Source organism: Notechis scutatus, chromosome 8 (genome assembly GCF_049901735.1).
Source record: "Notechis scutatus isolate UNSWTSFEM ecotype Mainland chromosome 8, rNotScu1.2, whole genome shotgun sequence".
In the NCBI taxonomy this organism is placed as follows: Eukaryota; Metazoa; Chordata; class Lepidosauria; order Squamata; family Elapidae; genus Notechis; species Notechis scutatus.
Genome location: NC_142016.1, coordinates 2,670,310 through 2,697,538, shown reverse-complemented (window position 1 = coordinate 2,697,538; position 27,229 = coordinate 2,670,310). Strand labels below are relative to the sequence as shown.

Below are 27,229 nucleotides of genomic sequence, written 5' to 3'. Positions count from 1 at the left end.
TCCTGGCTGGCCCTGCCCACCCCACCCTGCCCAGAAGTCCCCACTCAGCCCATTTTGGATGCAGGTAAGTACAGGGCACATGTGGAAACTTGAGGAAGGCAAAAAACAGGCCTCCCAGAAGTTTGGGGAGGCCGGAAATGGGTCCATTTCTGGCTTCCGGAGAGTCTCCGGAGCCCAGGAAGGCCATTTTTCTCTCCTGGAGGCTCGAGGAAAGCCTCCGGAGCCCGGGGAGGGCAAAAATGCCCCCCCCCCCACTGACTAGGCCATACTCACCATGGCCACGCCCACCCAGCAACCGAGCAGAGAACCCTTTGCTAAAACTTTTGAAGTCCACCCCTGGGATAGACTTCAGTTCTCCTGGTTTTATGTTCTTCCAGCAAGCACACCAAGCATCTCTTATCCTTGCAATTCACCTGTGCTGCTGTTCCACTCCTCCTTTTTAGAGAAATATTAAATATAGAGCAAATCTTTCCAGAAGGCTATTCTTGAGCCATTCAGATTCTCAGGTTCTCTTCAGAATAAACAAAGCAACCTTAGCAAAGTCTTAGCTCCGGAAGTTGCGTTTTGCTGCCATGGCTGACCAAGAAGAAGTTACAGAAGAAGACAGAGATCTCTCCAAAGGCTGCATCCCAAGAGTCTCCTGTAGAGATATTACAGGAGTTTCCAAAGACATTATACCTTTTAAGATAGGTGGCTGTCCATCTTAAAAACCTCCAGTAATGAAGCTGCTATAACTTCTGAAGGCAAGCTGTTCAACTGGTTAATTGTCCTCACAGTCAGCAAGTTTCTCCTTGATTCCAAGTTGCTTCTCTCCTTGATTAGTTTCCATTCATTGCTTCTTGCCTTGCCTTCTGGTGCGTTGGAAAATAAATTGACCCCACCTCTTCAGACAGGTGTTTTAATCCATTATTTTCTAAGAGATCAAGCAACTTCTTTGCTGATATTCTGCTTCCAATATGTTTCAGTTGTTCAAAATTATTCTGACCTTTCTGTATTTACTAACACATTTCTACTTTATCTGTTTTATTTTCAGTGCATAAACCTCCTTGATTCTGTGCCTAAATAAGCTTTTGTCACCTTCAAGAGTACTGAAGAGATTAATTTGCATTCCAAGTTCCCCTTTAACTAATTCCTCCTCATGCTACATAATTCTGAAGTTCAGCAGGCTGTAGCTGAATCTAGTCTTAGCTGTTTCCACACTTTGCAGCTAGTCTTGCCTGCTCTACGTCTTGTCATTGGTCAAAGTGGCTGAGTGGTGGGACCAGAATTTCTCTCCTTTGCTAAATTTTGCCATGTACTGAGCTAGATCTCTTTGTTGCTGTCTGTTAAAAGGGTACTAAGTCTTCTGTTCTCATTTCCCCATCTCAACATAGCAGAAAAAGTGGGCTATAGTTTAATACAAGGGTTTTAATTTTTTTAACAGCATTTATTTTAGACTGAATTAGTTTGTGGTAGAAGTTACTGATAGAAAAGGAACAAAAACATACCTTTCTAATTGCCTTTTTCCTCCCTTTCGCGTGAGCTTGAGATGCACAAACAAGAATAGTCTTAGAATTATTCAGCATCATTAATTGGTGCCAGTGGTGGTATTCATTTTTTTTTACTACCGGTTCTGTGGGCGTGGCTTGGTGGGCATGGCAGGGGAGTCAGAGGTGGGATTTGCGGTTCTCCAGACGACTCGAAATTTCTGCCACCGGTTCTCCAGAACTGGTCAGAACTTGCTGAATGCCACCTCTGATTGGTGCCAAAGTTTCTGTGTTTCAATGGTACTACTCTCCTGCGACTTCCCTTGTGCCTAGCTAGTATAGTGAAAGTTGTCTTAGTTGTCTTGCTCTAACTTCTGAAAGTAGAAATTGCCCTGAATCCATTTCCACCTTACTAGACAATCTGTACCTATTAGGTCATCCTTTCAGAGATTGTTCCTTAATTAAACAGAGAGGAAAAATGAGTACCAGTGGGCAAAGGAATAGTGCAATGGGGAGCAACTTCTGATTTCCTGCTGGTTTCCCCATTGACTACTGAGAAATTGTCAAAGTTTGTTGGAAGTGAGGATTGTATGATCACAGCTGACTGTGGCAGCATTGCAACAGCAGTGATGTAGCAGCAGTAACATGGAAACACTGAAGCACCTACAAATTCCCACATTTTATTCCCGTGTGAGTCATGGGTGATGGCATTCTGTACACTAAACCATTTAAGTTACCTTGGTTTAATAAATGCTGCCCTATGCCTTTCAATTTCACACAATTAAAGGTTACAAACAGACTGGAGAGTTTTAGAAGTATATAGTATAAAATCTTTTCTTTGCTTCAAAAATATAATTGCTCTGGATGTTGAAGTTTCAAAAGAACACTTGAATCTCAAAACTTTCCATCTAAGCATTTTCAATAGCTTCCTAGAAGAAATTGCTTGCACCTTTTCTGATAAACAAGCTTTATTAAAAAGGCATTTGTGAACTGCAGCCACCTCATCAGATACACAGAATGGCTAAACTGATCTGGATTTAAATTGGGAGGCTGAAGAAAGGGAGGAGAAGACAGGGAAAGACAGGCTGCTTATGCAAATACTGGTTACATGTGGGACAGATTACAAGTATCTCATCAATTAACAATTATAATGGGTTAATAACACACTATGCTTGCTGCAACCTTCTGAGATTACTGGAAACCTTTTAATGTATGTGAGTCTCTCACTCAATTTTTTTTTGTATGTCCTAGTCAACGCTGACTCTGGCAATTGCCAGGACAAGTCCCCACAGTTTTCTTAGCAGATTTTTTTCAAGAGGTTTGACCCATGCCTCCTTCCCAGAGCTGAAAGGGAAGGACTGGCCTAAAGCCACCCAGCTGACTTTGTGCCTAAGGTGGGACTAGAGCTCACAGTCTCTCAGTTGCTGGTCCGGAGCCTTAACCCAACATTGAACTAAGTACGGATTTCAAATTTCTGTTCATTAAATCTTTTACACAAAGTCTTCCTGGTTGTCCTTCATAGAGGTACCCTGTTTATCCCAGCAAGACTTTCCTGGATGCTGCCCAGTGGTGGAATTCAATTTTTTTTACTACCGGTTCTGTGGGGCGTGGCTTATTTGGTGGGCGTGGCTTGTGGTCATGTGACTGGGTGGGTGTGTTTAGTGGTCATGTGACTGGGTAGGTGTGCTTGGTGGTCATGTGACTGGGTGGGCATGGCTTGGTGGTCATGTGACTGGATGGGTGTGGCCAACTCAATGTCACTCACATTAAGGGGTGCCTCACCTGACCCCTCCCCTCCCAGCCATTCCTTGTCACACCAGCCTCAACTTATCTATAATTCTGTAAAAATGTTGTTCACCTTTTTTGACTTTATTATCTGCATACTATAGATGTATTTCCATGGACCACTGAAAGGAGGAACTGGCTCACATGCTTTACTCAAGAGTGTAATAGGCAACAGGCTTTTAAGGGGCTGCCACAAAGAAAGGGGGACAATGTATTTTCCAAAGAAGCAGAAGGCAGACAAGAAGCAATGGATGGAAACTGAACAGACAGAAGCAACCTAAAACTAAGGAGAAACTTCCTGACAGCAAGAACAATTAACCAGTGGAACTGCCTGTCTCCAGAAGTTCTGGGTGCTCAATCACTGGAAGTTTTTAAGAAAAGACTGGACAGCCATTTGTCTGAAATGGTATAGGGTTCACCCCAAGGTCCCTTCTAAGTATCATTCTGACACCTTTCCCAGGATTTCTACTCAGAGTTTGGCATCCTCAGTTTTCTTGCCTGAGCTGGGGGTTGGACTAGAAGACCTCAAAGGTCCCTTTTGTTAAACACATGTGTATTTTATGCTCTGGACTATTGACATTGAATGCATGTAAACCCTGAAAAATATGTGGTAGCCCTGGGCAAAAGAAAGGCAGAAAAATCACTCTAGGTGTAGGGACAGTGTAAAATATTAACACATGATAAATAATGGAACAATTAAAAATAATAGCACAGAGTTTTATCTCTCTCTCTCTTCCTATTTTTTTCTTTCTTTCTCTACCTTCCTCTTTCTTTCTTTCTTTCTTTCTTTCTTTCTTTCTTTCTTTCTTTCTTTCTTTCTTTCTTTCTTTCTTCCTTCCTTCCTTCCTTCCTTCCTTCCTTCCTTCCTTCCTTCCTTCCTTCCTTCCTTCCTTCCTTTCTTTCTCATACACACACACACACATACACACACACAGAGAGAGCACACTTAACAGACAAGCATTTTGGAAGCAGCTCCTTTAAATTTCTCCAAGGCTTGAGTGAATTCCCCCACCCACTCTGTCAGACCACACTCCTTCTCACTGAAGCACTTTAACTCACACGGGGAAAGCAGCGTCCATGGGGAATCCAGGTGACTGTAAATTATGTATGCCAGAGTTGGCTTCAGAGTTGGCTAGTATGTCGCCTCTAATGAATCCTTTGAAGTTTTTTCAAGTTTTGCTCGAGAATCATGATTTCATTAGGGCGCTTGCTGGAATCCTGACAGTAGGGTCTCCTGCTTGGGCAAGGGGTTGGACTAAGTGACCTACAATGTCCCTTCCAACTCTGTTAATCTAATTTAATATTCATTTGTTAGGATTTCAATATTTTAATTTAACTGTTTATTTTATTTTAACTGTTTGAGGGTTCATGTATCGTTATCACATTTTCTTTTCTTCTGGAACTGCAATCTCAGTTTAGGCCTGACTGGAATTGCTAGGGTGGCCATAACAGTCTGTAATTGTCTTTCAGGAGGAATCTTTGAATATGCTGATGGCCCAAATGCCCAGGTAATGAATGCTGAGGAACAAGCATTCCGATTCTCAGCCAACATCATCAACAGGAATAGAACTTTATTACCCAACACAACGTTAACCTATGATATCCAGAGGATACACGTCCACGATAGCTTTGAAGCCACGAAGAAAGGTGAGTGTGGAAGATCAATTTTCTTCCTCTGCTTTTGAGGTTTTGTCCGATGAAGGATGTTATGTAAGTGATCTGGTAAAAGACAATCCTTTTTTGGGTCCAGAGTCCATGGGAGCTGAGAGTTCATGAAAGCCACAGATTGACTGTCAATCCCACACGGGGAATTGAGGAAAGGAAAGTCAGTGATGAAGAAATCAGTCGGGAAATGTATTTCATAGGTGGAGGGCAGCAGAGGCTGGAAAGATGGCAGGTGAGATAGCTGTGAGTCAGGGTGCCAAATACTTCAAGTGCCAAAGGGGACAAGGAGGGTAAAAGTTTGGAGAGAAAAACACACCAGGGGTGAAGTCAGAAAACCAAGGAGCTAAACTGCAGATTGTTTGGGTTTTTTCAACTCTTCAGCAGCTGAGCAGCTGCCTGGTTGTCCCTGATTGCTACTTTCCTTGCATTGATTTTGCATTAAAGTCAGATCAGTGCCCCACAGAGAGCAAACTGTGCACAGAGAAGTCAAGGAAATGATGTGCAGAAGCTGAAATCCCTTTCCTTGGCTCCAATACCTGGAAAATGTTGTAGAACCCTTTGTGGAATCTTTTTTTTTTTATTATGTTGTACCTAAATTTACCTGATTCTTTTTGTTGAAGAATTTTAAACGTTCATTATCATTCTACTTAGTGGCTATACTAATGAAATGTGGTGAGTAAATAAGATTAATCTTTTTTTTAAAAAAAACCCTCTTCTTTGTGTTAATGTTTAATGTTCCTCTGCTTAATAGAATTCTTTATTGGCCAAGCGTGATTGGACACACAAGGAATTTGTCTTGGTGCAAATGTTCTCAGTGTACATAAAATAAAAGATACATTTGTCAAGAGTCAAGAATCATCAGGTACACCACTTAATGATAGTCATAGGGTACAATAAGCAATCAAATCATACTAGGAAACAGTCAATATAAATCATAAGGATACAAGCGACAAAGTTACAGTCATACAGTCACCAGTGGGAGGGGATGGGCGATAAGGAGTGATGAGGAGATTAATAGTAATAGTAGCGCAGACTTTGTAAATAGTTGGACAGTGTTGAGGGAATTATTTGTTTAGCAGAGTGATGGCTTTCAGGAAAAAAACTGTTCTTGTGTTTAGTTGTTCTGGTGTGCAGTGCTCTATAGCATCGTTTTGAGGGAAGGAGTTGAAACAGTTTATGTCTGGGATGCGAGAGGTCTGTAAATATTGTGTAAATATTATGTAAAGCTTGTGAATAAGATTATGATGACAGCTTCCTTTGCACAAGAATTGCAACCCACTCCCTGTATGTATATTATGCATGAGCACGTCTGTGTTCACACACTTCCAGAGTGGATGAAGAGTGCAAATAGCCTCTTCATCCAAATTCAAGATGGGAGCCAATATTTGCCTTTTTAAAATAGAATTTATTAAAACTTTTAAGGAAAAGATAGAAAACTAATAGAAATTAGTATAGAAGTGAGACAAAGAGAAAAAGAAAAGAGAGATCAATGAAAGAACTAAAAGTGCAAAACAACAAAACAAAGTAGCTTCTGGTTTTCTTTACAACAGTTATAAGTAAAATTATAAATTTACCTCCTGCTTTACGGTTAATTTTTTTTATCATCTCATTTTTTTCTATAATCTATTCTGTCTAATAATGAAAGGCATAAATGTTTTTTCTTTTCTGTTGCATGCAAAAAATCTACAAAGATGCCTTGTCACCAATGTATTTTCTCTATTCAAAGAAACCTCAAAAGTTTCATCATCTTTAGATTAACAGACTTGGAAGGAACCTTATAAGTCATCTAGTACAGAGGTGGTATTCAGCAGGTTCTGACCAGTTCTGGAGAACTGGTAGTGGCAATTTTGAGTAGTTCGGAGAACCGGCAAATCCCACCTCTGGCCCCACTAACATCTTTTCTCTGCCTCCCATTGAGTCCCAGCTGATCGGCTGGGTCTTCTTTGGTTGCCCTGCACAGGATAACAGGGCTGGAAAGCAGGTGAGTGAGGTGGGAATGTGATTTTGCAGTATCCTTCCCCTGGAGTGGGGCGGGGATGGTGATTTTACAGTATCCCTGCCATGTCCATCAAGCCATGCCCACAGAACCGATAGTAAAAAAAAATTAATCCCACCACTGATCTTGTCCAACCCCCCACTCAAAGAGGAGACCCTACACCATTTCTAACAAATGGCATTCCAATCTCTTCTGGAAATCCTCCAGTGATGAAGCTCCCACAACTTCTGAAGGCAACTTCTGTTCCATTGGTTGATCGTTCTCACTGTCAGAAAATTTCTCCTTATTTCTAGGTTGAATCTCTCCTTGATCAGTTTCCATCCACTATTCCTCATCTGGTCTTCAGGTGCTTTGGAGAATAGCTTGACCCCTTCCTCTCTGTGGCAGCCCCTCAAATATTGGAACACTGTTATCATGTCTCCCCTTGTCTTTTTCTTCACTAGACTAGCCAAGCCCAGTTCCTGTAACCGTTCATATGTTTTAGTTTCCAGTCCCCTAATCATCCTGGTTGTCTTCTCTGCACTTTTTCTAGAGTCTCAACATCTTTTTTTTATAGTGTGGTGACCAAAACTGGATGCGGTACTCTAGGTGTGGTCTTACTAAGGCTTTATAGAGTGGTATCAGTACCTCATGTGATCTTGATTGTATCCCTCTGTTAGTGCAGTTTAGGATTGCATTGGCTTTTTTGGCTGCCGTGGCACACTGCTAGCTCATATTTAACTGGTTGTCCACTAAGACTCCAAGATCCCTCTCACAGTTACTACTATTAAGCCTAGTTTTACCCTGTCTATATGTGTACTTTTGGTTTTTCTTGCATAAGTGTAAAACTTTACTTTTCTGCATGTTGAATTTCATTTTGTTAGATAGGGCCCAGTGTTAAAGTCTGACAAGATCCATCTGAATCTTGAGCCTATCTTCTAGGGTGTTGGGTATTCCTGCCAGCTTAGTATCATCTGCAAATTTGCTAAGTTCCCCTTCTATTCCCTCATCTAAGACATTTATGAAGATATTGAAGAGTACTGGGCCTAAGATGGAATCTTATGGTACCCCACTGCTTACTTCCCTCCATGTAGTACCATTAAGGACTACTTGTTGAGTACAGTTTGTCAGCCAGATCTTCCTGGGTATTGATGTTAGACTGAGTGGTCTGTAGTTTCCTGTGCCTGTTTTTTCCCCCTTTTTTGAAGATGGGAACTACATCAGCTCTTTTCCAGTCCTCTGTTAGTTCCCTGGTGCTCTAGGATTTTTGAAAAATGTGGTGTAGTGGTTCTGAGATGACATCTGCCAGCTTCTTTAGAACTCTGGGATATAATCTGTCAGGTCCTGGTGATTTGTATTCATCAAGATCAGACAGGTGTTCCCTTACTATTTTTTTGCTTATTTTAACGTTTGTTTCTAGTCTGTCTTTAAGAATTATGTTTTTGGTAGGTTTGGTTATAGTTTCTTTTTGCGTGAAGACTGATGCAAAGAATGAGTTAAGCAGTTCTGCTTTCTCTCTGTTGCCTGTTACTTCCTTGCCGTCTTCCCTCTTTAGTGGACTAACTGTTTCCTTGATATTTATATGTTGGAAGAAACTTTTTTTTTATTATCTTTGACTTTTGTTGCAAATCTTTGTTCATTCTGAGCCTTTGATTTCCGGATTTTGTCTTTGTAAATTCTGGCTATCTGCTGATATTCTGCTTTTGTTGTGTGTCCCCCTTTCCATTTTTTTTGTACTTGTCCTTTTTGTCTTTCAATTTGTCAGAGAAATCTTCATGCAGCCATGCTGGTTTCTTCTTGGATTTCTTCTTTTTCTTTCTCAGTGGTATTGTGCTAGTCTGAGCTTTTATGATCGTACTTTTCAGAGTTTCCTAAGCTTCTTGAGTTGTTTTCCCCTTTAGGACTTTCATCCAAGGAATCTTTCCCAAGTTCTCTCTAGGTTTATTAAAATCAGCTCTTTTAAAATCTAAAACTCTGGTATCATTATGTTCTATTGCTTGTGTTTGCATTATGTTGAATTCTAATATGACATGGTCACTGTCACCCGAGGTTCCTGCAATTTCAACTCCCTCTATCACTTCTTCTCTGTTTGTAAGAATTAAGTCCAACCAGCTCCCAAAACAATCGTAGTCAGGGATGGGATCCGACCAGTATAACTACTTGGTTCTGTTGCTCTGCGTTGCGTGCGCGAATTGCGTGAGTGCAATTTACAACCTGCTGAGCTGCCCAAGCAGCTGAGCAGCGCTGCGTGTAAGTGCGCAGCAGTTGAAAAAGCCCTTTTTTCCTCCTTTTTCAAACGCAGCTGTGTCACACAAAGCAGCTGCAGTTGAAAACACAGGAAATAAAGGTCAGGTAAGAGCCCGGGTGGGCGGGCAGGCCAAAACAGCAGCAGACATAGAACCGGTTCTATGTATGCTCTCTGTTTGCTGCTTTTCATAGCAACCGGTTCTACAGAAGTGGACAGAACCGGTAGAATCCCACCCCTGATAGTAGTCCAGGGTGAAGAACATTATGAAGTGAAGAAAATCCTAGATTCTAGGTTACATAGGGGTTGATTGCAATATCTGATCCACTGGAAGGGGTACTCTTTGTCTGAGGCCACTTGGGTAAAAAGCTGGGATGTAAAAGCAGATAGATTGGTAAAGCAGTTTCATGAAAAATTTCCTGATAAGCCAAAGGGGCACCCTGAGGGGGAGAGGTGGTTAGTTTGTGTTGATTTCTAACCTCCTGTCACTTATCTCATTTCAGGGTGTTATCATCACTTGAGGGGAGGCAGCCTATCAGCCCAGGATCCATCTTGATTCAGATTTAGGGCTGCCACAGTGGGGGACAGGCAAGCTGTGGGAATGGGAGAGTAGACAAAGGGAGGATAGCCTCAACAACATTCTTTCACCAGAGCTCAAGGTCAAGTCATTGGAGTTTGGCGAGGAGTTCAGAATTGAGGTGGATTGGAGAGTGTGACTTGGGAGTCATAAAATGGGGCAGGGTATGAGTTTTAGTGTGGAAGAGGGAAAACACAGGAATCCAGATTTGGGTTTTTCCCTAGATGTGCCAACATGACTTCTCTAATAAATTCTTACTTGGATGGACTTTGTCTCTGAGTTTTGATTTGGAATGGAGAGTTTAGTTGGAACATTGACACCCGGGCTGTCAAACTCAAGGCCCAGTGTCTGGATCTGGCCATGGGGTACTTAGATCTGGCTGCCCTAGAAACAGCAAAGGACCAGCCCACAGGGCCGTTGCCAGTGAAAACGGACCTTGGGAAGGCTGTGTGCAGGCCTCCTTGAGCTCCGTTTTTGGCTATGATGGCCTCCTGCAACCCTTTGCCAGCTAAAACGGAGTTTGGAAGTGGTGCGAACGTTCGGGCCACCACAAGCTCCCCTGATATGAGTGACATCGAGCTGCCACGCTCATCCTAGTCTGGCCCCCTGAGATCAAACACAACCCTAATGCGGCCCTAAATGAAATCAAGTTTGACACCCCTGGTGTCAAATAAATGTCTCAATTGGATTTCGCTGTTTCATCTTTGAACTTGGATTTGATAGTGCGATCCTGTATTTTGATATTTTTGTTAACATCTTTTTTCCTACTAATGCATTGAATGCTTTTAATTTACCTATTAAAATTTCAAGTTTCTTTAAAGAATCTTCCAAAACCATGATCAAGTCATTTGCAACAACTTATATGTTTCTTTTTAAATCTTTATTCCCACAATCCTCTCATTCTCTTATTTGTCTATTCAGTATTTCAAGAACTAGAATAAACAGAAGAGGAGACAATGGATGGCCTTGTCTTATTCCTTTTTGTATCTTTCAGTTTTGTTAGAACTCCATTAACAGTGATTTGTGATTTCTGTGAAGTGTAAATCGACCTCACTTGTTTTATAAAAATTATCTCAAAAGTTAATGTCTTTCAATATCTTGAACAAGGAAGCCCAACTGAAATAGTCGAAAGCCTTCTCTGTATCCAAGATCAATACAGTTTGCTTTTCATTATGTTGTTCCACGTATTGTTCCTTCATGGTCTTTTAGATAAAAACTCACATTGATCCTCATGAATACATTCTTGTAAAATTATTTTCAATCTTTCATGGTGAATATCTTGTAGTTGTTATTCAGTAGTGGTATCATTCTATAATTTCTTGTTAAAAGTTGGATCTTATACCTCTTCAGGTATTAGTGCTATATTAGCTTCTTGCTAACCCTCTGGCATCTTTTCTCTTTATAAGATAGAATTCATCATGTTTTGTAGAAGTTATTCTACAAAAATCCTCAGAGCATTTATAGTAAACCTCTGATAGTCTTGTCTTTCCTGATTTATAGCTTCAGAAATTTCCCTTATTGTTATGGATCCATTTATAAGTTGTCTTTGTTCTTCTATAAAACTTGGTAAATTTTGTTTCTTTAGATAATGTATTTTCTCTGTGTATTTTATGTAAATTAAAATAATATTGATAAAATATTTTTATATGGCTACATTGTAGATTAATACTATATATCCCTCTAATCATTTCAACATCATTCTCGTTTCTTTTTCTTTTCATGATTTATAAGTGAGTTACTTCCTTGGTTTATTTGCAAATTCAATTTTATTGCTTTGCATAATTTATTTTTCTTTCCATTTCTCTTACTATTAACATAGATAATGGTCATTGTAATAGCTTAATCTATTGAGAAATACTAATCTTGTCTAGGAATTTCTTTAATTCTTTTTTTCATCCAAAGGAGCTTGTATTTTCTCTTGACGCTTTTTGAGTTCACTATTATATTATATAAAATAACCTGATAAAAGCTTTGCTTTGCCTAAATTATCTTTAAAAATATTTTAATTTACATTCCTCCACTACTGCTTTGTGTAACAACATTTCATTCAATCTCTATCTGAAGGAACTGGATTTCTTTTTATAAACCAAATTTACAGGATTAAAAGTCTTTGGTGATATCTCTACTGTAGAAACATTAGTAAACATGTTATTTGAAAAGACAATGTTATTTGAAAATTCCAGTCTGGCTAACGACTATTGAAGCATTTTCTTATCCTATAATATACAAAAAGGAACAAACAGTTAGATATGGTGAAATATTGAATGAAAAGGGTGAACTTAAATCTATACAAAAACTAGAGGAACAAGGTATAAAGATGAATTGGTTTTCATATGTGCAAATACATTCAAGGTATGATAAAGATTCTAAAATGGAAGGTTTCTATGATAAACTGACTGACTTAGATAAGATTTTGACAGGTACTGATGAAAAGGTGATTAAAAAATTGTATGGATATTTATTAGAAATTAAACTAGAAGAAGAACAAGTTAAAGAAACTATGATTGCTTGGGGGAAGAACTTTGGATATGGGATTGATTTAGAGAAATGGCAAAAATTGTAGTCTCAAAATTATAAAATGACAATGTCAACAGCATATAAAGAAAATTTGTATAAGATGTTTTACAGGTGGCATTTTCCCCTGACAAGAATAGCAAGAATGTTCAAGAATAAATCCGAAAAATGTTGGAAATGCCATCAGACACCTGGCTCATATTACCATATGTGGTGGACCTGTGCGGATGCTAAAAAATACTGGACTAAAATCCACACGTGGTTGGAAAAAATGACAAAAAAGCATATAGATTTGAAACCAGAAATATTTTTATTGGGAATTTTACCTGAAATATATAGTAAAGACTTGAAATACCTGATTGTAAATGTATTAACAGCGGCTAGGATTGTATTTGCTAAAAACTGGAAAAATGAGAAAATACCATCACAGGAGGAAATCATTAAGAAAATATTGGAATGTGCTGAAATGAGTAGATTGACATTTGAAATTAGAGAACAAGAGGATAAACAATTTTATAAAATTTGGGATCTATTCTATCAATGGTTAGACAATAAAATATAGTAACGAAATATGTAGACTTTTAGAAAATAATAAATATATAAAGATGTATTCTTTTCTAATTATATCTACAAAAGGATTCTAGGATAGATCTGGGACGAAGATACGAATTGTCATAAAACAAATTAAGTAAAATATGATCATTTTGGAAAACATGAATGAATAAAAGTATAGTCAAATGATTGATTAATAATGATACTAAGATATTTAATTTTTGATTGAAAATACGAGATTATATACAATGTAATTATAATTGAAGACTATGAAATGGAAGCACAAAACAATTTGTAAACCAACCGGCACACTGTATGTACATATATGGAAGATGATTTGATGTTTTTATGTTTTGTTTGTTTATGTTTGTTTTAAAAACCAATAAAAAAAAAGATTTTGACAGTTAAATGGGAGTTATTTTCCAAGACTGTTTTTTAGTGAAACTGCTTTAGACTAAATTGTACTAAATTAAATTATATTATGCAAAAAAGGTGGGTCCATGGAAATGCTTTTTGTTTTTTTGTCAAAGAGTGCAGACAATTATAAGAATAAAACCACAATATAAGCCAGACTATGGTGTTAATTGTAACTATGGAGATGTGGATTGTGATATTGATTGCAACTTTGAAGTACCCTTAAAGATAAAAGTATTAAAGGCAAAAGAAGACCTCCCCTAAATGGGAGGGAAGATAAAAAGAAAAATGGAGAAGATTGATTTTACCTTTTCATTTGAATGAGATTTTTTTCCGTAATGGCAACTACTTGAAAAACTACAAGGATGAATGGGAGGAGGGGGTTGTTAGAGCAATGTGCAGGAAGGATTACACACAGAATTTCTGCAGACATTATTTGAGAAAATGAGAAATACCGTAATTAGAAGCATGTGATAACAAACTGACAGTTTTTGGGGGTAAAGAATGGCTGAAAGACTCATAAAGATGAAAGAGGAAATAAAACAAGAAATTAATAAGATGGAAAGCTCTGTACAACAAACCTTTGGTGAGATAAAACAAACTAATGACAAAGGAAATTACACTGAGTAAGATAGACACCATAGGCTGAAATTGGAAAGACAGAGAATTTGGCTCCCCTGGAATTGAAAATGAAGGAATTTTGCTTGAGACTTAGATGCTTATGATGAAAATATTAGAGAAAAGCATTTTTTTAAAATTGGGAAGTAGGATACAGAGGCAGTAATAGATGATGTTTATAGAATAAATTCAAGGTTTGAAAGAACAGGAAATCTTCAAAGGGAATTTTTGCTACACTTTGTCATTTCTCTTCCCCATTTCCATACTATCTTTATTTTCATTTGTATTTTAGATTATGAAATTTAATAAAAAATAAAAAACTAAAGGAAGATGACAAGGGATCAGATTTTGCAACAGGATTTTAACATAAGATTAAAAATTCATAATACAGATAACAATTGTTCTTAAAGGGATTCCTATCAGAATCTTAGTGTGATTGACCATTGACCTCACCCCTTTCCTAAGAGGTCTGTAAGGGGCGTGCATAAGCGCACCAACGTGCCTACCGTCCCTGTCCTATTGTTTCTCTATTCTTTTATTTTTCTTATATGTACCCATCTCATGTATTCACAACTATGTATACACTTATACTTATTATCTTGTAAACAATTGACAAATCAAATAAATAAAAAAAATAAAAAAATAAAAAAAATAATAAATAAAAAATTGTTATGTTTAAACAGCAAAGGTTTAGACTGAATTCTCTCCAGATGATGAGATAATTATATTCAAGGAAGAATTGAAGGAGATGCAAATGGAGCACTCAGAGGAGACTACACAAAAAATTCATCAGAGAAAGAAACTGAAAGGGATGATGCTAGCTGTTACTGGTACTGATTTTTTTTAAATGGCTTGATTATGGATTACAAATGTTCTAACATGAATATAAATGGAGCAAATATTCCTCAAAATGATGCAATATTCTATTATTTTAAAAAATCGAAGCAAGATATAATCTGACTACAAGAGACACATATTAGAAAAAAGATATAAAACATTTGATTTTTAAAAATTTGGATGAAAAATTTATTCAGCAGAATCAATAAAAGCTGGAAGTTATTATACAAGACAGTTTAGATTCTCTCTTATTGAGTGTCCTCAGTTGCAAGAGAAGCACATAACTGCACACTGTTTACTTTTGCATTTTTATACAGACTGTGCAGAATTCTAATGTGAGATCATAGGATGGGTCATTTTAGGAGTACAAGAGCAGAAATTTAGATTCCTAGGTGCAAGAATTTACCTTGAAGAATCCACAAATGATTCTGTCCTTAGGAGAGTTTTTCCAAACTTCCTAAGATAGTTCCTATGATTTAAGATAATTTCTTCTTGAATAGAATAGAATAGAATAGAATAGAATAGAATAGAATAGAATAGAATAGAATAGAATAGAATAGAATAGGAGCTGCAAGGGATCTTGGAGATCTTCTAGTCCAGCCCGCTGCTCAACCAGGAGAACCTATACCATTTCAGATAAATGACTGTCTAGTCTCTTCTTAAAAACCTCCAGTGATAGAGCACCCACAATTTCTGAAGGCAAGCTATTCCACTGGTTAATTGTCTTCACTGTTGGGAAGTTTCTCCTTAATTCCAGGTTGCAATGGTTTCCAACCATTGTTTCTTGTCCTACCCTCTGCTGCTTTGGAGAATAATTTGACCCCCCCTTCCTTGTGGCAGCCCCTCAAGTACTGGAATACTGCTATCATGTCACCCCCTAATTCTTCTTTTCTCTAAACTAGCCAAACCCAAATCCTGCAGCCATTCTTCATATATTTTAGTTTCCAGGCCTTTGATCATCTTAGTTCAGTGGTGGGATTCAATTTTTTTTACTACTGGTTCTGTGGGCGTTGCTTGGGGGGCATGGCAGGGGAAGGAGACTGTAAAATCTCCAGTCAGAAGTGGTATTTGCTGGTTCTCTGAACTACTCAAAATTTCCATTACTGGTCAGAACCTGCTGAATACCACCTCTGTCTTAGTTGCTCTTCTCTGAACTTTTTCCAAAGTCTCAACATCTTTTTTATAATATGGTGACCAAAATTGGTTGCAGTATTCCAGGTGTGGTCTTACTAGGATTTTATAAAGTGGTATTAATACTTCATGTGATCTTGATTCTATGCCTTCGTTTATACAACCCAGGATTGTATTAGCTTTTTTGGCTGCTGCTGCACATGACTGGCTCATGTTTAAGTGATCATACACTAGAACTCCAAGGTCCCTCTTATTGTTTTTGAGTCAGGTCTTGCCTAATCTGTATTCTTTGATTTTTCCTGCCTAAATGTAAACCTTTGCTTTTCTCCACATTAAAATTCATTTAGTTAGATAGGGCCCATTGTTCAAGTTTGTCAATATCTTTTTGGATTTTGAGCTTCTCTTCTGGGGTGTTGGCTATTCCCAGCAGTATCATCTGCAAATTTGATGAATTCCTCATCAAAGTCATTTATGAAGATATTGAAGAGTACTGACCCTAAGATGGAACCTTGTGGTACCCCACTGTTTACTTCCCTCCATGTAGAAATTGTACCATTAAGTACTACTTGTTGAGTTTGGTTTGGCAACCAGCTACAAATCCATCTGGTGGTGATGTTGTCTATTCCACATTTTCCTAGCTTACCAAGAATTATATTGTGGTCTACTTTGTCAAATGCCTGACTGAAATCTAAGTATACTGTGTCCACAGCATTTTGCTGGTCTACTAATTTAGCCACTTTATATCAAAGAATGAAATAAGTTTGGTTGGGCATGATCTGTTTTTAACAAACACATGATGGCTACTAGTTATAATTGTTTTTTGATTATCTTTTCCAGGATCTTCCCAGGTATTAATGTTAGACTGACTGATCTGTAGTTTCCTGGATCTATTTTTCTTTTCTTTTCTTGAAGATGGCAACCACATCAGGACTACTAAAACCAGAACTGGCATTGGTGTTGACAGGAAATTGGAATTGAGTAATTTCCCATAATGTGATGACCCGTAGTCTCTCAAAATAACTTATATACATAGCTCCCACCTGCAAGCCATGAGGAGGATCATGATAATCTCCTCTTGAGTAATCTCGCTTTTCCCTGATCCTCTCCTCCCTGCGTGCCCTAGGATGGAGAGGGGATGGGCCTGGATCCTCCTCTGACTGCTCAGCCGGCCTTTGCCCTTCCCCAGCCTCCTCCACCACCTCTGGAGCCACACTCCCACTCCCTGTTGGCTGTTCCTCCTCTTCCTCAGAGTCAGACTCCACCAGGGGCATGACACATAACTGGATAGAACAGTCAACTGGGCTGCTTTAAGATGTGTAGACTTCAACTCCCAGAATTCTTTGCTTTGCTGGGAATTCTGGGAGTTGAAAGTGGCCCAGGTTGAGAAACACTGCAGAATTTCTGAGAAAAAGAATAAAATCATACTAGACAAATTGGCAACTGTTTTTCATTTAACAGGTTTGGGCCAGTTGATATTTGGAGACAGAAAAATCGCAACTCAGGAGAGTAGACCTGCTTCCCAGAAGGACATAGATCCTTTTCAAGAATAGATATGATTTGCATTTCTTTCTTTCTTTTTAATTTTATTGGTTTTTAAAAACAAATATAAACAAACAAAACATAAAAACATCAAGCTATCTTCCATATGTGTACATACAGTGTGCCGGTTGGTTTACAAATTGTTTTGTGCTTCCATTTTGTAGTCTTCAATTACAATTACATTGCATATAATCTCATATTTTCAATCAAAAATTAAATATCTTAGTATCATTATTAATCAATCATTTGACTATACTTTTATTCATTCATGTTTTACAAGATAATCATAATTTACTTAATTTATTTTATAACAGTTCATATTATCATCCCAAATCTATCCTAAAATCATTCTGTAGATATAATAAGAAAGAAGTACATCTTTATATATTTATTATTTTCTAAAAGTCTACATATTTCAATACTGTATTTTATTGTCTAATACAATCCTAGCCGCTGTTAATACATTTACAATCAGGTATTTCAAGTCTTTACTATATATTTCAGGTAAAATTCCCAATAAAAATATTTCTGGTTTCAAATCTATATGCTTTTTTGTCATTTTTTCCAACCACGTGTGGATTTTAGTCCAGTATTTTTTAGCATCCGCACAAGTCCACCACATATGGTAATATGAGCCAGGTATCTGATGGCATTTCCAACATTTTTTGGATTTATTCTTGAACATTCTTGCTATTCTTGTCGGGGGGAAATGCCACCTGTAAAACATCTTATACAAATTTTCTTTATATGCTGTTGACATTGTCATTTTATAATTTTGAGACCACAATTTTTGCCATTTCTCTAAATCAATCCCATATCCAAAATTCTTCCCCCAAGCAATTATAGTTTCTTTAACTTGTTCTTCTTCTAATTTAATTTCTAATAAATATCCATACAGTTTTTTAATCACCTTTTCATCAGTACCTGTCAAAATCTTATCTAAATCAGTCAATTTATCATAGAAACTTTCCATTTTAGAATCTTTATCATACCTTGAATGTATTTGCCCATATGAAAACCAATTCATCTTTATACCTTGTTCCTCTAGTTTTTGTATAGATTTAAGTTCACCCTTTTCATTCAATATTTCACTATATCTAACTGTTCGTTTTTGTATATTATAGGATAAGAAAATGCTTCAACAGTCGATAGCCAGACTGGAATTTTCAAATAACATTGTCTTTTCAAATAACATGTTTACTAATGTTTCTACGATAGAGATATCACCAAAGACTTTTAATCCTGTAAATTTGGTTTATACTAAGAAATCCAGTTCCTTCAGATAGAGATTGAATGAAATGTTGTTACACAAAGCAGTAGTGGAGGAATGTAAATTAAAATATTTTTTAAAGATAATTTAGGCAAAGCAAAGCTTTTATCAGGTTATTTTATATAATATAATAGTGAACAAAGCTTTTATCAGGTTATTTTATATAATATAATGAACTATAGCCAGACTGGAATTTTCAAATAACATTGTCTTTTAATCTTCTCCCAGTTTAACCACAGAGACTCCCGGATATAATGTCTTCTAAAGTACCCCTGTGTTTTAGTTCCTTTATACCATAAAAAAGCATGCCACTCCAACAACAAATCATGTCCTTCTAATGTCAACAATCTAGTATTTCTTAGTGTTATCCATTCCTTAACCCACATCAGATTTGTAGCTTGGTAATACAACTCCCAATTAGGCAAACCAAATCCTCCTCTTATTCTAGCATCTTGCAAAAGTTTTAACTTTATTCTTGCTTTCTTACCTTGCCATATATATTTCAACACAATTTTATTTAAATCTTCAAAGTAGTCTTTTCCAAGCCTAATTGGAATTGTTTGAAACAAATATAAAATTCTGTGTAATACATTCATCTTGGTTGTTGATATTCTCCCTATTAATGACAGTTGTAGATTTTCCCATTTCGCGAAATCTAGCGCTATCTGCTGTTTAAGTTTGATATAATTATTCTCTTTTAGTGTACTGCATCTTGCTGTCAAGTATATCCCCTAGTACTTGATCTTATTTGTGACCTGAATTTTCAATAGGTCTGCCAATTCTTCCTTTTGTCTTGATAGCATATTCTTTGTCAAGATCTTTGTCTTATCTTTATTTATTTTCAAACCCGCCACCTTTCCATATGTCTCTATCTTTTCTATCAATTTTGATGCTGTTTCTAGTGGGTCTTCTAAGATAAAAACCAGATCATCTGCAAATGCTTGCAACTTAAATTCTTCCTTTTTAATTTTCATCCCTTTTATATTCTTTTCATCTCTAATATTTCTGTTTAGCACTTACAAAGTTAACACAAACAACAGAGGTGATAGTGAGCACCCTTGTCTTGTTCCTTTTCTTATATCAGTAGAGTCTGTCAGTTCTCCCTCTATCATTTGCCGTCTGCTTATGATATATAGCTTCTATTGCTTGAATAAATTTTCTAGCAAAACCCATCTGTTCCAGCAGTAATAACATGAATCGCCAATTCACATTATCAAATGCCTTCTGTGCATCTAGAAATATCAAAGCCATTTGTTTTTCAGGATGTGCCTTGTAATATTCCAAAGTGTCCAAGATTACTCTCATATTGTCTTTGATTTGTGTCTTTGGCAGAAATCCATTTTGGTCAGGATGGATAAAATTATTTAAATATTTTTAAGTCTTTCTGCCAATATTGAAGAAAAGATTTTATAATCTGCGTTTAGTAGGGAGATTGGTCTATAGTTCTTGATTTGTAATGGATCGGTCTCCTCTTTTGGAACAAGTGTGATATAAGCTTCTGACTATGATTTAGGTATCCTCTTCTTTAACATAACTTCATTCATAACTTCTAGCAATGGAAAATTCAATGATTCTTGTAATGTTTTGTAAAATTCTGCTGGAAGTCCATCTGGGCCTGGTGCCTTTCCATTATTTTGTTTCTTAAGTGCTTCAATTAACTCCATCGTTATATTGCTTTCTAACATTGTTTCAATCTCTTTAGGGTAAATTAGCATTCTGTAAATACTATTTAACTCTTTCCTCATCAATATACTCTTGTGTGTATAGTTTCCCATAATAATCTCAAATAATTTCCTTCTTCTCTTTACTACCATGACAAACTTGGCCTTGATCATCTATTAATTGCAATATTTTCCTTGATTCTTTCTCCTTTCTCAATTTATATGCTAACTGTCTACCTGGTTTATTTGCATCTTCAAAATAGTTCTGTTTGGCACCTCTAATTTTTTGTGCTCATTCTTCTTTTTCTATTAGACCCATTTTATGTTTGGTTATATCCATTTTTAACTTAATATCCTTTCTCTGTGGTATTTTCTGTAGCTCTTTTTCAGGTCCTTTATACTCATCTTCTAATGCCTTAGAGGCTAATCTTTTCATGGTATTTCTTTTCCTTGTATAGTCTATTATCAAGCCTCTGGCATATGCCTTCATTGTATCCCATACATTCTGGATTGATGTATCTTTTTTTTTGTTTTCTCCAAAGAAAAAGGCCAATTCTTTCTCCATCCACTGTGTGGAGTCTTTTCCCTTTAAAATAGTATTATTTAACGTCCATCTAGATCTTCTTTGTCCTTTCCATTTAATTGTCATTGGATTGTGATCTGCCCAAGTACTTGTTTCAATATTTATTTCTTGAATATTAGTTAACAATTCTGTTGACATCCATATCATATCTATTCTGGACCATGATAAGTGTCTATTTGAATAGAAGGTGTATTGTTTAGTTTTAGCATTTCTTTCTCTCCATGTATCTTTTAAGTTTATTTCATCTACCATTTAAAAAAAGATTTAGGGAGAGTCTTTCTTTTTGCTTTATTGTTTTCTGTGCTGTATAGTCCAGTTTGTTGTCTACAATTCCATTAAAATCTCCCATCATAACTATATTAGCATAGTCCAATTCAATTATTTTCATATGTAATTTTTTATAAAATTCTTCTTGTTTGTCATTTGGGGCATAGATTGCAATCAGGAGTGTTCTTGTATTATTATCCATTATTTCCACCATTAGTATTCTTCCGTCGTCATCAGTATAAATCAATTTCGCTGGGATAGTCTCTTTAATATATAAAACCACTCCTCTTTTCTTGCATTATGTCAAGGAGGTAAATATTTTCCCTAGGTTTGGCTGTATCAACAATTGTTCATATTGCTTTTTAATGTGTACTTCTTGTTGGTAGATTATATCAAATTTTAATTTCTCTAATTTATGGAAAGTTTTCCTTCTTTTAACGGCTGAATTAAGTCCATTTATATTAATTGTAATCAATTTTTTCTCTTCCATGGTTATATTTTATAATTTGGTTTGGCAGCTCTCTTGGATCTTGGTTCACGTTGTTCTTTGGCTTCCTCCTTTCCACCTACTGTACCTTCCTCTTTTTCAGTTGTCATTTGGCAGTCCTCTTGGAATTCAATTAGTGAAATTTCTTTTTCTGCCTCTTCCTCTTTCCCTCTAAAAAATTCTGTATAAAATGATTCAGCTTTCTCAATTGAATCAATTCTCTATCTCTGTTCTTGCCATGTGAACATTAAACCTTCTGGAATCAGCCATCTATAATTAACCTCTTTTTTAAGTAGCAATTTGGTCAAGAATCGATATTCTCTTCTCATCTCTCTCACTCTTCTGTGTACTTGTTTCAAAACCACAATCTCCTTATCTTTATATTTCAATGTTTTCTCTCTTGCCACTTGCAATATTTGCGTTTTAATGGCTTTCTTTGTAAATCTGATGTGAACTCTTGGTAGGCTATTTCTCATTGCATATCTTGTGAAGACTCAATAAACCTCATCTATTCCATCCATCATCTTCTCTTCAGTTATTTCCAAAGCTTCAACCAATATTTCTATCATTATCTCAGCTAGATTTTGTCCTTTTTCTTCCTCTATGTTTTGGAATCTAAGATAAAATCCTGATCTGTCCATCTCCCATCTCACAGCATACTACTTTTTTCTTGTTCAACCACAGTTAATCTGTTATCAATGTCTCCAATCTTCTTGTCTCTTTGTTTATCTTCTTCTTCAATTTTTTGGAGTCTCTCATCATACTTCATCATTATTTGTTGGATGTTCTCCACTTTTTCATCTGTTTTCCCTGTTCTTTGTTCAATGTTCTCTATTCTCTTTTCAATATTCTCTGATCTTGTTTGAATATTTTGAATTCCTTGCATAATCATCTGCAGGGTCACTTTTTCTTGTTCTTTTTCTTGCCTTAATATTGTCTGTATTGAACGTTGTACTCCAGATGGTGGAGAGGAAGAAGTGGAAGTTGAAGAACCAGGAGCTGTTAATTTCCTACTCATTTTGAGTAGTTCAAAATCTTCAGGTTCTTCTAAACCTTAATCCAGTTGTAAAATAACCAATTGCAGTTCCAAATAAAAATAGTAGGAAAAAAGTAAAAGAATAGTAGGAAAAGAGAAGCCAAAGAGTAATAATAATAGAAAAAGAAGAAAAAATTTCTTCAGGTTCTTGTATACCTTACTGCAATCGGTTGGTTAGATGACAGTAAAAATTCAAAAATGAAGGAAAAGACCATAAACACACCATGGACACACACAAAAAAGAAAAAGTTGTAAAATCCTAAAAAAGGCGAAAAAGTGAAGAAAAAGGCTAAAAAAGAAAGGAAAAATTCTTCAGGTTCTTCAACACCTTAATCCAATTAAGAGGTCTCAAATATAAAAGTATGCATAAAAATAAACAAAAAAAATATGGAAGGTAGATGGAAAGACAAAAATACCAGGAAGGGAAAGAGAAGAAAAAGGCTACTCCCTTAAAAAGAAAAAGAAGGGAAGCATTAATACTAAAGCTTTTCCTTTAAAATAAAAAGCAGACATAAAAATTTAACTTCCAAAGACAAGAAAATAAAAAAAACAAAGACAAGTTCCAAAGAGCCAAAAATCCAAATAGCTATTGCAAAAAAAATGTAAACTGATGAGGAGGGGTAGCACAGCTTAAAAAGAATAAAAAGAGCACACTGCACTTTGTTTAATTATCCAAGGCTCTTGTTGTAACTCTCTTCTCCAAAGACTTATCACCTTTTTTCCCCGTCGGTTTCAACACCAGACTCCAGCTGTTGATAGAAACCCAGAAGAGCACCTGCAATAATACTCTCTCATGCTCTTCCCTCTATCTTATCAAATAGCAATGTCCTTGAAAAAGAGTCTCAGTTCTTTCTTTCTCAGCTTTGTCTGGTCACAGGGAAATAGAATATTTTCAAGCCTCTAGTTGGCAGTGTTACAAAGTTTCTTTGCTCTCACTTTCCCACTCCTTTTCCGAGCAGGATATAATAAGAATTAATAAAAAAAAGAAAAAGATATTTTTTTAAAAAATGAAATAACTAAATAACTCTAGCCTAAAATATTACAAAATCAAAAAGGAGAAGAAAAAAATAGATATAAATGAAAAAACCAGTCCAGTTTCAAAATACAAGATCATATATAGAAAATCCAGCAATGAGAAAAAAACATTACTTTGACATTCCTGTTTAAAATTGCTGCTTAATCATTTCTGTCAAAACTTTTACAGATTCTTTCTTTTCCTTAGGGTGTCCTTTCAGATCTTAGAATAAAGAAAAAGTTCTCACCAAACCGGCACACTCTCTCTTTCTGCTTTCTTCCGTTTCGGAGCTGTCCCAACTTCAGCAGCTTTAATGGCTGCCTCTTTGCCGCTGGCAAGAATAACTTCTCCTGGATCTACCAGGGACTTTGCGATATCCCTAGGATCAACAGGATGCACTCTTTACATTCACCCTCTCTTCGGCACGGTTTAGATCCACTTGGACCGTCCAGGAGCAAAGATATCGGCTGCGATCTCAGACCTCCAAGATCGCATGCCATATCGTCGTGACGCCAGCTCCGCCCTCAACTGTCAAAATCTTTTGTACTTCAATTCCTTGTTATGCTTTTTGTCAGAATTTTTTTTTCTGACAAAATCATTTTTTTCATTTATTGCTTTCTAATAAAATAAAATAAAGAAAAATGATAAAGTGAATTTTTTTCCTGTCACTTCCTCCACAGCAACTCAAGGCCCACAGGCCAGATCTGTCCCATCGGGTCCTTAGATCTGGCCTGGGGGCCAGCCTGGAAATAGCAAAGGACTGGCCTGCAGTGTCTCTGCTAGTGGCTTCCTGCAGCCCGCTTTTGACCTGGATGCCTCCTGCAGCATTCTGCCAACCAAAAAGGGCCACAGGGGCCTCCAGATGCCTCCCCTGGCCCATTGCTGGCTGAAATGCAGCCTCCATGGGCCAGATCTGGTCCTCCGAGGCTCCATTTGGGCCTCCAGAGGCCTTTCCCAGCCTGTTACAGGCCGAAATGGAACCTCTGGAGGCTGAATTCGCGCGTCCCCCCCCCCCACCAATTTTCCATGTCTTTACTGCACATACTTTTCAAAAAGCTCCAGAAGAGGCCGGCCCGTGTGGCTGAAGTCTTTTATTCAGAAGCCCATGAAGCTGTAAGAATGTGAGATGTAAGGAAAACACTTTCTCCATATGGATAAAAGACTGGCTTCTCTGCCATGAGGCCCTGTAGGCTTAGTTTGGGCCCAGTCTGGTTGGCAATGAGCAGCCTCCTGCTTGCTGCTGACTGGCTAGTTCGAATGAGCAGCTTCAGAGATTGGGACATGGCAGCCAATCAACAAGGGGCTTACAGTTCAGCCTGATGAGACAAAGGAAGCAAGCTCCTCATTGATTGGCTGCTGTTGCTGCCTCAATCCCTGAAGCAGGAGGCTGCTGTGGCCCAGTCCAGGGCTTTTCTACTACCTGAGGCCTGCTGGCCACATGGCCCCAAGCCAAGTCTTTTTCTCAGAAGCTGATGAAAATGTTTTCTTAGATCTCACATTCTTACAGCCTTGTCATCATCTGAATAAAACACTTTGGCTTCTCTCCCAGTGGATCAGCTTCTTCTGGAGCTCTGAAGATCTTCAAAAAGTAAGTAATCCATGGGAAATGAGATGGGAAGGGATAAGTGGAATCTGGGTTCTAACAAAGGAGGCCCAGTCTGTGGGGACCCAGAGGGGCAGGATGAGGGGGAAAGCAATTGTGGGGACCTCAGGGGAGCATGAGGTATCTCAGTGGATTGGCAGAAGCCTTAGATAGTCTACTGCAGCACTAGGCCTCGCATGCTGTTCCCCATTCTGAGATACCTCATGTGCATTTAATGACATGTGCATTCGATTAACAAATGCATTGGGGAAAGCAGGGAGTGATCATGTTCATTTAACATGATTCAATCAAACGAATCCTCAGGTTACGAATGTAATTGGCAGGCTCTATTATATGCATAACTTGAGGACCTGTATAATGAGAGTGAGGGAGGGTCTCAGGGAAGTCCTGCCTTAGCACTTGGCCACCACTGATGCCCCCCAACATGAGTCCCATGTCATACCATGGCCACACCCACCATGGGCATGCCCCCTGGGCATGCCCCAGCCCTAACCCTCCAAGGTCAAACATAACCCTGATGTGGCCCTCAATGAAATCAAATTTGACACCCCTGCTCTACAGTTATAAATTCATTAAATCCAAAGGGATTAAGAAATGAAGAAATGAAGTTCACCTGAACTTTATGTCCACATAGGCTACACCAAAGGTTGTGAGCTTAAATGGTTAGAACTTAGAAGAACTGCTCAGTTTGTGAGCTGATTGCAAAAATTTCCATTTCTGCAGTTTATTCATGAGGAGCAACTGTCCATAGTAAAAGTGGGCAATCTCATAATCTCTCCTTTATCCAGAGAGATTTCACAAGTCATCATTCAGCCTCTGGCTGCTGTTCAACACACAATGTTATCCCACTTCTTCAGAAACCTCTAGACATAGATATAGATATACTGTAGAATCATAGGGCGGGTAGGGACTTTGTAAATCTTTTATTCCAACTCCCTGCTCAAGTTGGAAGACTTTATTGCATTCTAGGCAAATGGTGGTCCAATCTTTTCTTGAAAATCTCCACAGATGGAGCACTCCCAGAGTCAAGCTGTTCCATTGACAATTGTTCTCTATGTGAAAAAAGTTCCCATTACTTCTAGATTGGATCTCTCTTTTACAAGCTTCCACCCATTACTTCTTGTATTGTAATTTGGTTCTTTGAAAAATAAGTTGATATGACAACCCCTGAAGTATTAGAAGATACCTATCATGTCCTTACTAATCCTTCTCTTTTTATCTTCCCCAGTTCACCACAATCCTCACCGGAAACCAGGAGCCAGCATTTTCTGTTGTTTCTGTGTATTGCAAAATTCACATTAATCAGTACAGATTAATTCTGCTCCTGTATTTGAGCTTCACAATAGCAAAAATCATTTCCCAGGTGTACTCGGGGAAAGACAGTTCTTCACCGAAGGGCTTCACCTCCACACAGAAATATACATGGCATTACTTCTTCAGTGTTCTACAATCTCTCTCTCTCCCCAGCATCTCTCTCCCCTCTCTCCATCATGTTCTTTTTTTTCTATAGTCTCTCATATCCAATTGTCAAAATCACAAGTCATACGTTCATTTCTTCCCGTTTTATACAAACAGTTTCCAATCAGTAAGAAATGTAGACATTGTATTTGCTTTTATCAAACAGGTCAATTTGACCATCTCAGAAAGTTCTATCATTTTCACCAAGTATTCTTCCATTGTACATATTGCAGATCTTTCAATCTTCATATATACAATAAGCTTGTTGCAGTTATCATATATAAAAACAAAGTTCCATTTTTTCCCCAATTATTTATCCAGCAGTCCCAGAAGGGAAAGTTTTGGTTTCAGTTGAATATTTATCTTTGAAAACCTCTGAAGCAGTGTATGCATTTGGATCTAAAATCTAATTTTTTTTGCACACTCGCCATGAGTGTGATAAAATGATACTTCTTTTTTCACTTGTTCTTCCATTTTAAATTTCAATAACAATTTATGAATTTTAGCAATCACATGACAAATTAATAAGCT

The 27,229-nt window shown here is 37.4% G+C and overlaps 1 protein-coding gene across 1 annotated transcript in view; it reads left to right on the top strand.

Annotated features, from left to right (window-relative positions):
• GRIK3 (glutamate ionotropic receptor kainate type subunit 3) overlaps positions 1-27,229 on the top strand; it is a 245,188-nt gene that overhangs the window by 130,764 nt on the left and 87,195 nt on the right. Inside the window, exon 2 of the mRNA XM_087970273.1 lies at positions 4,722-4,898. Coding sequence (XP_087826399.1) covers positions 4,722-4,898 — 177 coding nt within the window. The remainder of the gene's footprint in view (positions 1-4,721; positions 4,899-27,229) is intronic.